This window comes from Oratosquilla oratoria, chromosome 5, assembly GCF_046742065.1.
Source record: "Oratosquilla oratoria isolate Oo_2021 chromosome 5, ASM4674206v1, whole genome shotgun sequence".
Taxonomy (NCBI): Eukaryota; Metazoa; Arthropoda; class Malacostraca; order Stomatopoda; family Squillidae; genus Oratosquilla; species Oratosquilla oratoria.
In genome coordinates, this window is record NC_134781.1 from 26,255,253 (window position 1) to 26,271,900 (window position 16,648).

Consider the following 16,648-nt stretch of genomic DNA (forward strand, 5'->3'; position numbering starts at 1 on the left):
CAAACTCTGATGGAGAGCTGGTTTTATTTAGAAATGAATGTTGGGCGCCAGTTGTGTGTGTGTGGGGGGGGGGCGATCGCGTTAAGGGCGTGAAAAAGGGGGAGGGGACGAGACATCGAGGGAGGTGACGACTGTGTTTCAAGTCGTGTCTCTAGGCGATCTGTATACGGGGGATCGGGGTAGGAGGTGAGATAGCAGGAACATCGAAACGGGCTCACGCATCTGCATCTTCAGCGTCTGTTCAGCTCTTATATACACGGGCTCTTAATTGGCGTGGTGATGTGTGGGGGAAGTCTGAGGCAAAACATTCTGACGCCGGTGACTCAATGGATCCAATGTTTATGTCACATGGTTGGCCGAGGTGTAGGTTAGTCATCCTTGTGGGCCTCACAGGGATCGTCTTAGGTTGGTGAGCTGCACGTGTTTCTTCAAGGAGGTTTTGTCCAGCTGTGAGTTTCAAGAAAGCTCTGAGTCGAGTCACGTTATTGGGGACGCGATCGTGGCCCATGTGACCGCTTGCGGGTCAGTAAGGTCGCGGGACGGGAGCGAGGACCGGGAGTGAGGACTAATGTATGTATGTATATATATATATATATATATATATATATATATATAATGTGTGTATGTTTGTATATGTGTGTTAATGATTTGAATTCTCACAGAAGTGTAGACCTTTCTGACAGGGCTGTAGACCTTCCCCCACCGTGGAACGATACGCGTGTCTTGCCTCACTCAGGTCTCACACTATTCCCCAATCGCCGGTGTCACACTATGCGGTGGTGAGGGATGCGGCCAGATTACGTTTGCAAGTTGAATTACAGTAGATTAATAAAATCACCTGGTGATAGACAGAACTTTATATGACGACCACCATCTCCCCTGGTTGAAATACTATTACAACCTTTCGAGTCTAATGACACATAAGGGTGAATTTGCTATGGACAACAACAAGCCGCAACGGCGGCGCCAAGCAGTGTGACACCGGCCTTTCACTGAACTCTCATCCCCTCTTTCACCCTCACTTCAGTCCCCTCCCGTCATTTTTCCCTCTTGATGTCCCCTCGCCTTCTCGCCTCGTTATTTTGCCATCCCTCTCACATCATCATTCTCACTCCACGTCTCTCCCACAATGCAAATTAATCGATTTTGTGTATCCAGACACATTTTCATCTCCCTTTTTACGGAACTGCCTAGTGTAGGCCCTATGGTCTATTGCAGTCTCCTTCATTCTTATGTTCTTACCTTACGAATATCATTCTTTTGCGTTTTACCTTTAAAGATATTGTAGGATTTGTGGTTATATTAATAGCATTAATTCTACTTAGTTTATTTATTTTTATCCTAAGAGCTATTCTTTCATATCGACTTTTATCTACCTTCACCTACGCTGCTTTGGAAATAATCTAGAACGCTTTGTACCCCCGTAATCCATTTATTTACTTGCCTATGCTCCTTCGCATTGAAGAAATAATCTAGACCGCTTTATGCCCTCGAAATACATTTTTTAACGAACGCTCCTTGGCTTTAGAGAAATGACTTTGACCTCTTTGTGCTTCCTTAAACTGCAGTTTTTTCCTAACCCACGCTTCTTCGTATTTAAGAGATAATCTATAATGTCCTTTCTCGCGACAGGGATCTTCATGAACAGTGTGGGGAACCTCTCGGCCAAGTACGAGATTGATGTCACCCCGGCAGGATACACTTTCATCATATGGAGCGTCATCTACGTGTGGCTCTTCATGGCTCATGTCTATGGTACGTGGTCGAAGGTTTAGCAATTGCGCGCTAACACACACACACACACACACACACACACACACACACACACAACACAACACAACACAGCTGTTTATTAGCTTACTGTTTTAATTTTTAATGTCTGTAACAACATATTTTCACTGTCATTGTTTTATAATTTTATTATTCTGTATGCTGTATATTTTCAGCAGTAATGCTGCTATACCCAATAAACCGTATATTATTATTATTACACACACACACACACACACACACACACACGCATATGACTTACGGTTACTGAGAGTAGGATGCCTAGTCCCATCCTCTGTCCCGTTGGAGTTGCCTTTTACGACCCGAGCGGGAACTCGATGGCAGTATTCTTTCTTCCCCCAACCACAGGGGGCAAAGGCGAAAATGTAAATATATATTCAAGAAAGTGGTACAGGACTGTATTAAGAAGGGAGCAGCATAACGGACTACAATAAACTAGCATCATTTCTCAATCACAGCAAAATAATGTGTGACACTGGTCCGTAGGGGCGCCCTAAACAGTCCCTAAAGTAGCAGCTATATGCTGCTGAGCAAGATTTTACTGTACATTAACATGTAGCCAACACCCTAGATGGAGGTAAATATATATTTATATATCATATGTATGCATATACTTGTATGTACATGTATATGTATACATATGTATAAAAATGTGTTGGGGTGAAAAGTACAATGGGAAATAGGAATCCGGGGGTGTATACGAAGAGAAGACTCTATGAAGGGGATGATTGTTCCTACAGCATTGCATGGAATAGAGAGAGGGAGAGATGAAGAACCGCTATTTTGTGCCCAAAACCCTCGACCAAAGTTGTAAATATTTTTGTGTGTTTTTTTTCCAGCCTTGATTCTTCTGTGCCGGCGCAACGCTGTTGGCGCTGCCTTCATGAGCCCCCCTGTGTTGACTCCGTGGCCCGTGGCCATTTACACCTTCAACCTCCTATGCAACATCACTTGGGTTTTCTTGTGGGACCACCAGCTCATAATCTACTCGTCTGCCTTCCTGTGGGCCATCGCCCTCTCCAACTGGATCGCCCTTGGCTGGCTACATAGAAAGTAGGTCGCGCTTAGTACAATCGTCGTCGTTTTGTGTCTTTGTTCATCATGTCGTGTTTTATCCTTTTCTTTTTCATCTGTAAGTTCGTTTACTTTTTTGGACCTGCAAGTCCACAGGTAATGTTAACTGTCTTTGGCAAGAATGTCGCTCTTCTCGATGTTCCTCGCTTGCTCTTTGTCTTTTCTGAGGACTTTTAGCATTAATAGGAACGTGACCTTTTTCCGTAACAACGTGACATTTTCTTCCCTGGTTTGGATATTCCTCTCGATGTAAAGTTCATGAATAATCAAGAACACTACCATGTACATGATCAAACAAAAAATCAACATATAAACTATATACTTTGAAGATTGAGGTTATGTTCATATCAGACGATTTTATTCAAGTGATGGGACTTAACCGGGTTGTATTGGGGTGGCTAAATGATACAAAATCGAAACCAATATATATATATGATTTAGGACTACAGAACAAGCGTGCGTACGCTCTGTAAGCGGAATCGAGACTGACTCCACTTTGGGTTGGCGGGAAAATTCAGAGACGCGCGTTGTCTCACTAGTTTTTACACATTTTGTACAAAAATAACATAATCCTAATAACTGAAAGTATATAAATTTCATAGAAATTATATATAAAAGGGGAAAGCATTTATTTCCCAATCTACTAACAAGTACAATATGTGACAAACGTACAATACCATTAGCATGCACGCACACCACAAGAGGGCTTTGGCCGACGGTAGCGTCATCCTGTTCTTCCTCTCACAGTGTCTACGTGCACGGACCCTGGATGGCGCGCCACGCTAAGGTCGACCTCTGGATGCTGCGAATCCTGTGGCACAATGGCCTGGCCCTTTACACAGCCTGGACCACCGTCGCTGCTCTCCTCAATCTCGGCATTGCCCTCAGGTAAAGGCATATCTTTCAAGGTAAGGTCGTTGCTCTTAAGCAGGGGCTGTCAACCTATTTTCTAACCACCGTCGCTGCTCTCCTCAATCTCGGCATTGCCTCTGGTAAAGGCATGTCCTTCAAGGTAAGGTCGTTGCTCTTAGGCAGGGGACTGTCAACCTATTTTCTAACGCATCCTATCTTGTATTGTTTCTTAATCATCTGGAAGCCAACTCAACACAGAAGGAAATGGCCAGGTACATCGCTAATTACCACGAGTTTTCTGTATACGTCAGTAGAAGCACCACTATGTGAGGACGAGTTTCTTATTTGTACAACTTTTCGCTCATTCGAGCGTTAACAAGTACATAGACGAAAATAAACAACTGAGAATGAATACAGCAGAACCCAGAAGGACGGGGAGAGGGAGCTGGGGGTTGATATGTCTGTGTGGTGGGGATTTTGTCATAAGGACATAAGCTCTACATGCATAGGTCCAATATCGTGTAGAAAGATGGAACTAATACACAATTGTTAAGTGAGTGTTAATATTTGAAATCACAAATTGATTGATTTAGTCAAATTCAATTCCATTTTGGAAACCCACGTGTGTGTACGTGTTTTTAATTGCCTTTTTGATTGATCTTGCTGAATATCAGTAATAAAATAATTTGAAAACCACTTCACTAACTTGCCATATAGTCGTCAGCTGTCTTTAAAGCTGTCGTTTATGGATATGATATGATATAGGTTTCATAAGAATCCCTAATCATGACTAAGGAGGTAAATTTTTGATCAAAATAAAGGTAGAGGAAGGAAGGAAGGAATGAAAGAAAGAAGGAGGGACGCATAGAGGAAGGGATGAAGAGAGGAAGGGACGAAGGGAGGAAAGAAAATAAGGAAGGGACGAAGTATCTGAGGAAGGAAGGAAGGAGGAAGGAAGAAAGAAAGGAAGGGAAGCCGCAAATCTAAGGTGAAAGAAACCTTGGTCAAGCACGATCGTGGTCGCCTCCTTCCAACCCATTGAATGACGTGATGTATTAGATCGACCTCCTTGCGGTCGCTGCTAATCCACATGCGAGTTTATCAAGCGACGAAGAAAGAAACTGAGGTGAACTGCCGGACTCTTGACCGATTGACAAGTCATTCAAACCATTGACCTCTTCAGGTGTAGACCACAACAGGCTCCGCTTTCAGATTCTATCAACAGTCTCATCTCTACACGGAAACGTTGCCGCCTTCGAGGATTCGTATTTCCCGATCTGGGAGTCTTCAGACTTCGTGCATTTGGACTCTTCGCCGAACTCAGAACCTCCGCATCTGCACAACATAGGTTTAGGTCTTCGCCAAACTGAGGTTCTGATGAAGACCCCCGTGCTTCTGGACCCACCAAATTGAAAACTGCAGATGTTGCTATGTGAGCGTGCGGCTTCAGGACGCCGGACCAATTTCCTTAATGACTGGGGGAAGTAGAAACACGCGCTCGAGACGGATTGCATTATTGGATTGCAACTTGCGTGGATCACGTCTTGCATTGGTCAAAGAGAGAGGAGGAGTAGGAAGAGAAAGTGGAACGAGAGGGATTGGGGATAAGAAAATATTTTTTTTTATTTGTCTCTGTTGCACTGCATCGGTGTAACAAGGTTTGTAGCCTCGTTCACGTAGTCCTTTCCGCACCGGATGGGACTTTTACTTGTTTATTCTGGCTGCTTTCAAGCTATTTCATTCATGCCATTGGTAGTCCTACAGCAGTTAGCCTCTCTCCTAATATACCTAGCTTTCCTCCTCCTACTTTTTATTTATTTTATTCTATTTTATTTTTAGATACAAAGCCGAGGCTCTATTTCCTCCTCCTCATAATTCCTTTCTTTCTTTCTTTTTTCGCAGATACGAAGCCGGATTGGATATGCAGACGGTGTCCTACGTGGTCCTAGGCACGCTGTCGGCCATCATGATCCTCTGGTTTATCCTCGAAAACACCGTTCTTGACCGTTTCGTCCGTTACACCGTCACGCCTTACGCAGGTGAGGCGCGTCGAGGTGTGATCAAGGAAGGTCCCCTCGTGGCATTCAGGGTTTCGATTTTTTAGTGTGGAGGAGGAGGGGCTTGGGAGGGAGAGAGGGAGAGAGGGGGAGGGAGGGAGAGAGGGAGGGAGAGAGGGAGGGAGAGGGGGAGAGAGGGAGAGGTAGAGGGAGGGAGACAGAGGGAGGGAGGGAGGAAGGGAGGGAGAGAGAGAACGAGGGAAAGAGAGAGAGGGAAGGAGAGAGGGGGGGGAGGGAGAGAGAGAGAGAGAGAGAGAGAGAGAGAGAGGGGGGGGGAGGAAGAGTGAGAGAAGGAGGGAGAGGGTAGAGGAAGAGAGAGAGAGAGGGAGGGAGAGGGTAGAGGAAGAGAGAGAGAGAGGGAGGGAGAGGGTACAGGAGGAGTAGTATTACGTGATGGATGGGGATCGAAATGGCTTTCTTGTTTATCAAATATTTCTATTGGTTCTTTCAACTGGTCCGTCAACTTGTGGGTGATATGTGGTAGTATGGCGATGGTGATCTCTCAGGTCTTTTATTTGTTCAGCCATTTTTATTCTTGACTTTTGGACCATTCGCCCAGTAATATCATCTTTGAGGTTTCAAGTTTACAAAACAGTTTGCCCATAAAGGACCTACATCTTCAACTGACTTATCTTTCAATGGAACAATTACACTGTATTTTGAAAAATAAGTTCACAACAAAGAGCATAATCAGAACCTTGGTAGTTCTGGGGCATGTTGAGTAAATCTATCACAGTTGTATCCCTGGGATCTGATAGGATTTGAGAATTCTTGTATTGGACTAGGCCCAAATATTGGCCATCTGTTCCAGGCAACTTGAAGTGTCTGGCGAAGGGAGGAATAGTTGTAGTGGATTGGCTAGTGATATTTTTTAATGTGTGTCTGAGAGGGAAATGTGCTAGAGGAATGGAGAGTGCTTATATAGTTCCGCTTTTCAAGGGAAAAGGGGACAAATATGAATGTCGTAGTTTTATAGGGCTCAGTCTGTTGCATTTTATTGATTGTGATGATCACAAATTATCAAACATGATCGTGTTCTGATGTAGTTTTCTTTGTAAAGTCTCCCAAGTGACTACTTTCTCATTGTCTCTCCCCAGTTATCGTGCACGCCGTGGTAGGAATCTACTTCAAGAAATACGACCTGGTGCCGATCGAAACCGGCTACTTCATCGTGGCCCTCCTTGGCACGGCTGTCTTCTGCCTAGTGGCCCGCATTGGTCTGGTTATCCTTCGCGGATGCAAGCGGCCCCTCTACACCAACAACAAGATTGGCGATGACCCAGTTATGAGCTACGCCGCTTGATATTGGGGATACGTCGACATCAACCACCACGCCGCTGCTTCCACGCTCAGAGCCTACTCAAGTCTCTAGGGGAGGTGTTTGTGTACCCTGGGACACACCCATCGTTACGTCGGAACGGTGCCTGTGTACCACGGAACACAAGGAGTCCCCTTCTTGCGGGATGGGTCTCGTAGATCCTGGGATACATATGCTGTTCTTCTGGGGCAGGGACAACCGTGCGCCTCCTCAAGGTGTCCGCCTCGTCCCCAATGGAGACCTAGATGTTCCCAAGGCTGCAGGTCTTTCTCTGTTAATCCTTTGTCGACAGCCTCGTGCCAGAGTCTAGATGATCATCACAAGAGGGTAACGCAGACTATTCTAAACTGATCATTTGGTCTAGACAGCTCGCTAGATTTATGAACATAGCATTCTTGCAAGTATTGGAACGTGTCAGAAGACCTATAGAACTCCGCGCGGGGCTGCAGATTTTCACAATGATCATGGCTTTTGTTCTTGTATACGTGACTGTCGTTAAAAAAAGATAAACGGCGTATCTGTTCGACAAAAAAAAACTTGAAAAATAATCTGAACTAACTCCGCAAACTTAGTCTATTTCGTAAAACTTGAAAGAACACTGGACCTACTTCATATGATAAAACAGAAAAAAATAATCCAAGCTTACCTTAAAGAACTACACGTCATCTACACATATTCCACAGTTACTCTGTTGAACGCCACAGTTACTTTCTAGAGTAAAAGGTTTTTTTTCTAAGAACTGTTATGATGCTGTGCTCGACGTGCCTCTACGTTCGTACTCTAATTCTCGCCTCCACGCCTGTCATCATCCTGGGACGAAAGGCGTGAGGACCAATACTACAGTCTTGCGCGACGACCTCAGGTGCAACATGGGGTACGTTTGGTTAAAAAAAACAAAAAAAATCTGTGTACTTTCAGATACCCAAAGGAAATTAACGTCTCCTGTGTTCTTTCGAATACCCGTCTTTCTGCAATTGGAGATCAGGATGTGTGATTGGTCGTTTCTGATATCCGAAAGCGATATGTGACAAGGAACTCCCTAACCTACAGAAAATACAAATATATCTAGGCAACAAAATACGCGAGACAACCCGAACTCTGGAGACGATGCGTATGCTAACCTTTCTCAAGATTCTGGGGGACCATTGCTATTCCGAACTCCAACGAAATGCCTAACAATCCAGGAGACAGATTTATAATTAACTGACCATTAATCCGCGCGATCCAGAAATCAGCCTCGGTATTTGTTATGCTGCCTGACCCTCCACACGATCCAGGTGGATATTAAGATAAAATCCTTCGCTCATGTAGTGAGATGATGATGATGAGAGTAACTGGGATGCACGATAGATAACGCGTAAGCTTTCGAAAAAATTATTTTTTAATTTGTGTTTTAGATGTCTGTCTTTCTTTTACGATGATCGTCCGGAAAATTCCCCAAATTGTAGATAATTTAGAGAATTCCGTTTTTGGAGAAAAGTCCGTACGAATCTAGGGAACCCGGTAGATGAATATATTTTTTCCTTTCTTTTAATTGTTGAGCTCTCCAGAACAATTTTAATGAATATTTTGTAGATTCTTTTTATTCCTCAAAGGCTATACTATAGAGAAAGTATTTGGTGATTTGTACAGGTATGTGGGTATACATCTGCATCAAATTTTTTGACAATCAAAGGTTATGTAAGGTTGCTTAGGCGTAGTGAGTACCAAGTACGAGCAGATCCTGGACTCGAGCTCTTCAAGAAGTGCAAACAAATAATTTGTTTACTCTACACAAGAAAATTAAGAAACTTTAAGGATACAATACCTTAATGGCTGTCAATTTGATCACAAGTGAATTACGATCACCTAAAGCAGAGATAAACTAAATTGCAATTGATCCTTTTGGAGAATTGACAAAATTGAAATATCTGGATTAGCTTTAGTTAGGGTATTTCGAATGTAGATGTGTAAATACATTAGCACTTCAGTTGTGAAGAATTTATTTTATCTCTAGGTGGCATATCGCGCCTGCATATGCAATAGGTATAACTTTGTAAACAAATAGCGCGTTCTGAATGGTGACGCACTGCACAAAGGACCAATTAGCTTCCAGGAAACTCTCCCGACTCCTCCCCCACTTCCCTTTTTAGACGCCTTCGCTGGAAACTGGAAAGAAAACCTTTAAGTGTTCCAGTCCCGCTCACATACAGTTGCCCTCATTTGCAGTCAACACATGTAGAATAGTAACAAGAAAATAATAACATAAGACATTTCCTCCACTACTTTCAATACCTAATCCTGTCGACATGATGGTATACTGTGCAGGTTTAACTCAGTCGAATTAATTCAGTCTAGTATTGATTAGAGCAAAGTCAGTCAAGTATACCATGATGCTGAACAAAAATAGGTAAATCCTAGTATTTTTCTAAAGCAATAAATCCTAGGATTGAAGTTGAATCCTGTGATGTTTTTATTTACTTCTAGGAGTAATCTAGGCACCTCTCGGGTTTTCGATAACACTGCCCAATGTCGTGATGATTCAGTGAGGCCTATTAGCCACTTCACGATTTTTTGATCTTGCTGAACGCCTAACGGTTTTATCCCGCTGGGAGGCCCCAAAGCAGGATTGGATGAACTGTTTCGAGTAGTTCAGATCAATTTCGATCAGTTCTAGATCATGGTCACATTTAGCCCTGGGTTGTCTTCGGCTAGACAGAACCATTTGACGTTAACCAAAAACGAAATCTGTACATAAGCCACGGGTGGTATTACTGGATTAGGTCACACAGGTCAAGTACCATGTAAACAGATGTCGCACGGGTAAGGAGACCGACCTTGGTTAGGATGCTGACGTACATTTTTTCTATTCGTTTTGGGGGAAGTGTTAAGCTACCAAAATGAGGATGTTTCACGATTAAAGCTTATGTCAATTCCCTGTCCACACGAGCGTAGTGTCTGGAGATACAAGCGAGAATTTTAATGTTGGAATTATCGACTTTGCTTTCATACAAACACGAACAAGTCAGTCACCGAAAACGATATTCTCGCTTGTGTCGGCTGACAGTGAATGCTTCTGTGGACGGGGTTCAAGTCGCACAGAGACTGTGGGATGGTCAAAGGGGATTGAGGATTTGTTAGCTGTACGTCTCAATGGTTGACAATAATTTAGTGGATTATAACGGCAACCTTTGCCGATAGGATACTTTACAGACCTCGAGGTCGGAGATGCAAAATAAACACACAAACAATAAACAAACGAACAAATTCTTTGTGTTGCTTAGTCGAACGCGTAGAAGTAGGATTGGAACGAATATTCCGTTCGAAGGAAAAGGTTTTAGACTGAATTTTTGTAAAGGGTGTTGTTGCCTGAGTTAGTGAAAACGATATTTTCGGAAATTGGAGTAGAAGGGTTAATCACTTTTATGCTTTGGATGACTACGTTAAACAGGTTTGCCAGGGATATTTGAAATGTTTTCATTCTATATAATCTAAATCTGTAACTATTTGAATATTAAATTTCTGCTTAGCGCATTCATTAGAGATTGGTATATTGGTTTCATACGTCTATATTTACGAGAGGGTGGAGTTATAGGTGAGAATTAACTAGTGAAGAATAAGGCAAAAGTATAATTCCAATTTTGACACTAAAATTGATATGAATATGATCTGAAGTTGACATGTACCTCATTCAAGATCATCAAGTTCGTACGTGTACAAATGTCGATTCTAAATTATTGGCGGGAACAGTGATTAGAAACCAAATTAGATCCGGTCACGTAGGCACAGACGACAATACATTTCTAGACCAACAGACACACAAAGAGCACAACACGCAAAGATGCAATTTCCTCCTTTGTTTAGGCCACGACGCAGCATATTGTCGACATTTGTCAGCGGCGACGTCGTCCTCTGTCGTCGTCTGCTTGCCAAGAAACTCCGAACGCCTGATCCAATGTATCTCATAAGAAACGGTTCTCAAAATCGATCAGAGCATAGACCTGCCTTTGTAAAAGGGAAGATGTAGAGGATTTTTTTGTCTCGTACTTTGACATGGCAACATGATTCATAAACTTGGTTCTGGCTGCCACTAAATTATCTCGGTCAGTAGGGATGGATCCAGGACTGCAATTCTGCCTAATATAAGACTCCTAACGCCCAGAGTCTGCGATACTTGAACTGAGTGGAAGCTTTATGAAGTATAAAACAGCTTCAGAAGAGGCTGGGCCATAATATTCTGTGCACACGTTTCGTCTGTCACCTTTATGGCTAGATTTTCCTGCTCATCATTTTCAGACTAATATACTCATTTTTGGTCCTGTTAAAGAAGCATCAAATATTAATACGAATTTTGAGAGTATTTCTTTTATTTATTTTTATTTTTTATATATCTTCTATTTTAGCGATTTGCAAGTTTCAAGTTCCTTAGCCTCCGTTTTCTATTCTGGCTGTTCCAAGGCTGTGTGAAATGCGTACGACAAAGTAGCGATTTTGGCAAGTAGGCAGACATGTTGAAAAACAATGTTCTTATAAGCAACGGACTCTCCATCTCCCTTCCTTCATTCCCATTGTCTTCCCTCGTATTTTCTTCCTTCTCCTCCTCCTCCTCCTCTTCCTCTTCCCTCCTCCTCCTCCTACTTCCTCCTCCTCCTCCTCCTCCTCCCTACTATTCCTTCCTCCCTGTATATTAACTCTATATCCATCCCCTCTTCACCTCCCCTCTGCTATTTGTAGTTTTCTTCTATTCCCTGTTCTCTCCTCCTCCCCTCTACTCATTCCACCTTCCTCCTCTCATTCCACCCTCCTCTCATTCCCCTGCTATGGTGACGTCAGCATTTACCCAAAGATGTGGGTTGAGAGCTTTCTTTACCGTTTTTGTTGGTTGTCACGATTGTTTTTTCTAGATATGATGAGCGAGTCGTGGGTAGGCAGTGATGTTACTATATTGAGACAGTCTCTCTCTCTCTCTCTCTCTCTCTCTCTCTCTCTCTCTCTCTCTCTCTCTCTCTCTCTCTCTCTCTCTCTCTCTCTCTCTCTCTCTCTCTCGTGTAAAATAAAATAAAGCAATAATTCCAGACGTCGCGTCTCTTGTAGTAAAATTATTTCCATTTCCTCGAAGGATAAACACAGCTTACGAAGACAAACCCAGATCCAGTTCAATGTAGCAGAAGCAGTCCAGGGATGACAAATTCGTTTGATCCGTTGCAAACTATTTTTTCAAATTTTTAAATTTGATTTGTTGTGCTAACCGTCGCAACCACTTTTTTTCCATTTCGTATTTTGTAACACGTCTGTGATGTCACGTATTCCAAGAGAACATTGGCTTTCGACATGTCTTGTTTCTCAATCTTTCACCCCGCACTACCTTGCTCTTATTCCAGCTGTACGGCGAATTTTTTTTAAAGACAGACGGTTGAGACAGTCTGACAGTATTTACGAGAACAGGTCTGGTGGTTTAGCCAGTCTTTTATTGTTTTCATCCATAATGACATACTCTATAGGATATTTGAATTTTTAGTTTTCTTTGCTACATTGTAAATAAAGATTATGTTACGTTTCCTAGGATGAATATTAGTTTTCTAAACGGTGCGGCGGTCGTTAAGCGCGACTCGCCGGTCGGGGGAGGGGGGGACTTCAAATATTCTCACATGTATATTCTTGTAAGGATGTTCCCAACGTTACCAATAAAGTGTTTGGGATACACATCGGTCGAGTTTTTATTTTTCCCTATATGTTTGCTAAAGTAATTAGTACAAAGCAAAACGGCACCAACACAGAATAGACCTGGTCAGATTCAAACTGCCCTAGATGCAACCACCACACAGAAGATACAGAACACGTACTACAATACACCACATTAACAATTTCCAGACAATTACATCTCTTAATTGACTTGTGGTCCTGCTCGGGAGCTGTTGCCGGTTTTCTGAAGAGAAACCAGGGGCAAAGGAATGGTTGATTGATTACTCCAATACCACTAAAGGACATTGCATTCCCAAATTTGCCCCCATTCCTCCACTTTCCACCTCTTAGACCTCCATCAACCTATCTCTATGAACTCCTCAGGCTTCATTGGAAACCGTCCAGGCTCCTAATATAGAAGCATTTCAGGTAGACTCTATCCCAGATATAAGGACCTCACCCAAGGAGAGTCTGAACTCAATACCTCTGGTTGCAGAGGTACTCAATACTGAATATATGGAGTTGCAGGCCGGGCAGAACGAGAGGCTCCGAACTCCCTTTCCTCCTCAATCTACGACAGATGGCTGCCGAAGGAATTCTGGTAGACCTTCTGGAAAATCATCTCCTTCCGGTAACCACTTTCGGAAATCGAAGAAAGAAAAGGCAATACCTGTTAGACCAAACCCTATCAGAGGCCCTTATAAAAACAAAAATAATAAGATGTCCCTGATCCACTGGAACATATGTGGATCATCTTTATTCTGAACAAATCTGGACTCCCTTCAAAGAAAACGCGTCTGCCGTCAGTCTCCAAGAGACTAAATTGTGAAATGATATTCCAAATATGGTCATAACTTTGCTTTTTTCATAGATTTCCCTCCCTGTCTGCATTAAAAGCCCAAAGAGGTACTGGTATCATAGGAAAAAAGCCAGTAAATTATAAAATACTTCAACTAAATACTGTTTTACAAACTTCAACAGTACAAATTTTCTTCAGATAGATTGCTCTGTGTTCTATCTAGACCCCTCTTTGGAAAGTAAACTGCAGGATAATCCTGGCAATCCTAGGCTTTTTAGAATTAAACAATTTACATAGACCAGCTACCCTAACTTTTTTATACTAATGGGGGATTTTAATACCAAACATAGGTTATGAGGTGAAAGTAGATGTGGTCGTTGGGGTAATATTATTGAAGAACTTGTCAACCATAATGACAGTCATTTTGTTAAAAGATGGTTCCCCAACTAGGTATGATCGATCTTTTCCATAAGTCCAAATCTGCTATAGACCTTACGATCTGTTTTACATCATTAGGGCTAGACTATCAGTGGCCAGTAGATGAAAATTTACTTGGGAGTCATCACTGGCCTACTCATATGAAGTTTCTTAGAAATTCCTCATCCCCATGCTTACCTAAATGGAAAGCTGATGAGGGAAACTGGAAAGCATATAGTGAATCTACTAAAGTTTACCATACAGTTGATGGCTTTCCCAGTGCATCCGCACCTTACGAATATCTAGTGAGCATTTTACTTTGTGGGGCTACTATGTCCATTCCAAGAACTCAGTGCAATCCCCGTCGTCCGCTTGTTTCTTGGTGGACTGATGTCTGTGACTTGAGTAGGAAAATCACAAGAGCCTACTACAAGAGGTACTGCAAACTACCTATAGAAGTTAATCAATTTATAGAAGAGACCTAGCAAAACAAAAACTAGTATTCAAAGAAGCAAGAAGAGAATCTTTTATCAAATACATAAGTGAATTGATATATGACTCTCCACTAAAATTAGTAAGGAATAGAATCCGTAAATTGAGAGGAAATTTTGTACCATCTTCATTACCCATCCTAAAAATAAATGATTCCATGAAGTGTCAGAAGTGTTTGATCAGCACTTTGCAAACTTTTCAAGTACTCTGCACTTCTCTCTTCACTTTAGCAATATTAGAGAAAATACCACGGTTGTCCGTCCGATTAGCAGAAACTCAAAAGCCTATAATCCAACTTCACTTGGTGAAGATGAAAGTCTTTAATCTATGATTCCACACCTTCCCTCTTGTGCCAAAGCATTCCTTTTAAACATACTAAATTAATTTTGGCGCTCAGGATCTTCACCAAAGTCATGGAAAACTTCAGTCATTGTTACTGTACTAAAGCCTGGAAAAGACTACAGTCTTCCTCAAGGGGTACAGACCTATTGCTCTTACCAGTTGTATTTGTAAGATATATGAGCGAGTGATCAATACACGACTTTTTTGTTTTTTAGAGACAAAAAATCTCTTGTCTAATAGACAATTTGTCTTTAGAAAAAACAGAATCACTTTAGACCCTCTTTTATTCCTCACACAGGAAATTCAGAATGCATTTGCTGTACAAAACCAAGCCATAGGAGTCTTCTTTGATTTGAAAAAGGCTTATGACACTATCTGGCGATGTGGAGTCCTAAAACAATTCGCTGATTGGGGTGTCGGAGGTAACATATTCTTTGTCATAAGATATTTCCTTTCAGATCGTCACTTGAAAGTTAGAATGGGCTCGTCTTTTTCTTCGCCATTTATACAAGAGGAAGGCATACCCCAAGGAAGTGTTCTCAGACCAACTCTATTTAACATTGTCATCAACGGATTACTAGAGCAAGTCCCCAGTTGGTGTACATGGCTTGGCTTATGTATGCCAATGGTTACGCAATAGTTTGTACCAGGTCATCGGCATTGGAAGCAGATCGGAAGATACAAGATACTATAAATTTTACAACTACTTGGGCCAAAAGTAAAGGCTTTAAATTCTCTCCAGAGAAAATTAAAGCTGTTCGCCTCTGTCGAATAAGAAAAAGAGAAGAAATTCCAACCCTATTCCTAAACGACTCCATGCCTCCATACAAAGATCATGTGAAATATTTGAAAATGATTCTCGATAAGAAATTGAGTTTCAATTTTCACTTCAATTAATTAATTGATTGGAAACGTGAAGCAACGACCTAGCATCCTTAAAGTTGTTCACGTTTTAACTGGGGGAGCAGACAGAACAGTTTTTTTCACTGATGTATCAGGTTTTATGTCTAAGTAAAATAGACTATGAATGTCAAGTATATGGAGGCTCGTGCAACAAAACTTTGGCAAAATTATACATAGTCCACAACATGGCCTTGCGCATCTGTACTGGCGCATATAAAACGTCTCTTATAATTCATACGTTGTTTCAGGCATCCTTCCTCAATTTATTTGAAGGGAAGAGCTCGGTTTGAAATGTTTAACCAATTTTCTGATATCCAAAAATAGCCCTAATTCTAAATTTGTTAAGGAGCCAACATGTAGAGCACCAACACGACCTAAATAATCAAAATCGTTAGAAATTAGACTTGTAAACAATGATAAGGAGGTTTGATAACTCCTCGTGTTGAGGAAATATGCCAACCACAATTTCCTCCTTGGTGTAGGCCTGTGGTCAGTATGTGCCCAATTTGGGACGCCAAGAAAACTTGTTCGGCAAAGGAAAGGAATTTTTCAGAACATATCAGTAGGCATAATGATGCGATAAGTGATTTTACGACGAGTCAAGAACTACAGAAGGTTTAGGCTGGCAGTCCTTAATGCTCTAGTTTATATTTTTAACAATCTTACCATTAAAATATTTGTGGTACAGATTGTATGAGTATACTAATATCTCCAAGGGACATTTTTCTAAACCCTATTGTCCAATAACTTCAACACTGGCTAGTTTTTTCTTGTAGTTGTGTTACTACAGTTGGTGAAGGTAGTCGCCCGTGAGAGAAGGAATTAAGAAAACTCCAATTCTCTCGGAACTTGTGCATTGGAAGTAAAGTGCGAGTGTAGGCGAGTAAGGCTGCTGTCTTGGCAGCGGAATAGAATTCTTTATGCAAGAAGGGTATAATACAT

General features: G+C 41.9%; 1 protein-coding gene across 1 annotated transcript in view; it reads left to right on the plus strand.

The window, feature by feature from the left end:
• Positions 1-12,106, plus strand: part of LOC143025420 (uncharacterized) — a 17,735-nt gene extending 5,629 nt beyond the window's left edge. Inside the window, exons 2-6 of the mRNA XM_076185079.1 lie at positions 1,633-1,755; positions 2,631-2,844; positions 3,613-3,753; positions 5,620-5,756; positions 6,872-12,106. Of these exons, the coding sequence (XP_076041194.1) occupies positions 1,641-1,755; positions 2,631-2,844; positions 3,613-3,753; positions 5,620-5,756; positions 6,872-7,077 (813 nt within the window). The 5' untranslated portion in view covers positions 1,633-1,640 and the 3' untranslated portion in view covers positions 7,078-12,106. The remainder of the gene's footprint in view (positions 1-1,632; positions 1,756-2,630; positions 2,845-3,612; positions 3,754-5,619; positions 5,757-6,871) is intronic.
• The last annotated feature ends 4,542 nt before the right edge of the window (positions 12,107-16,648 follow it).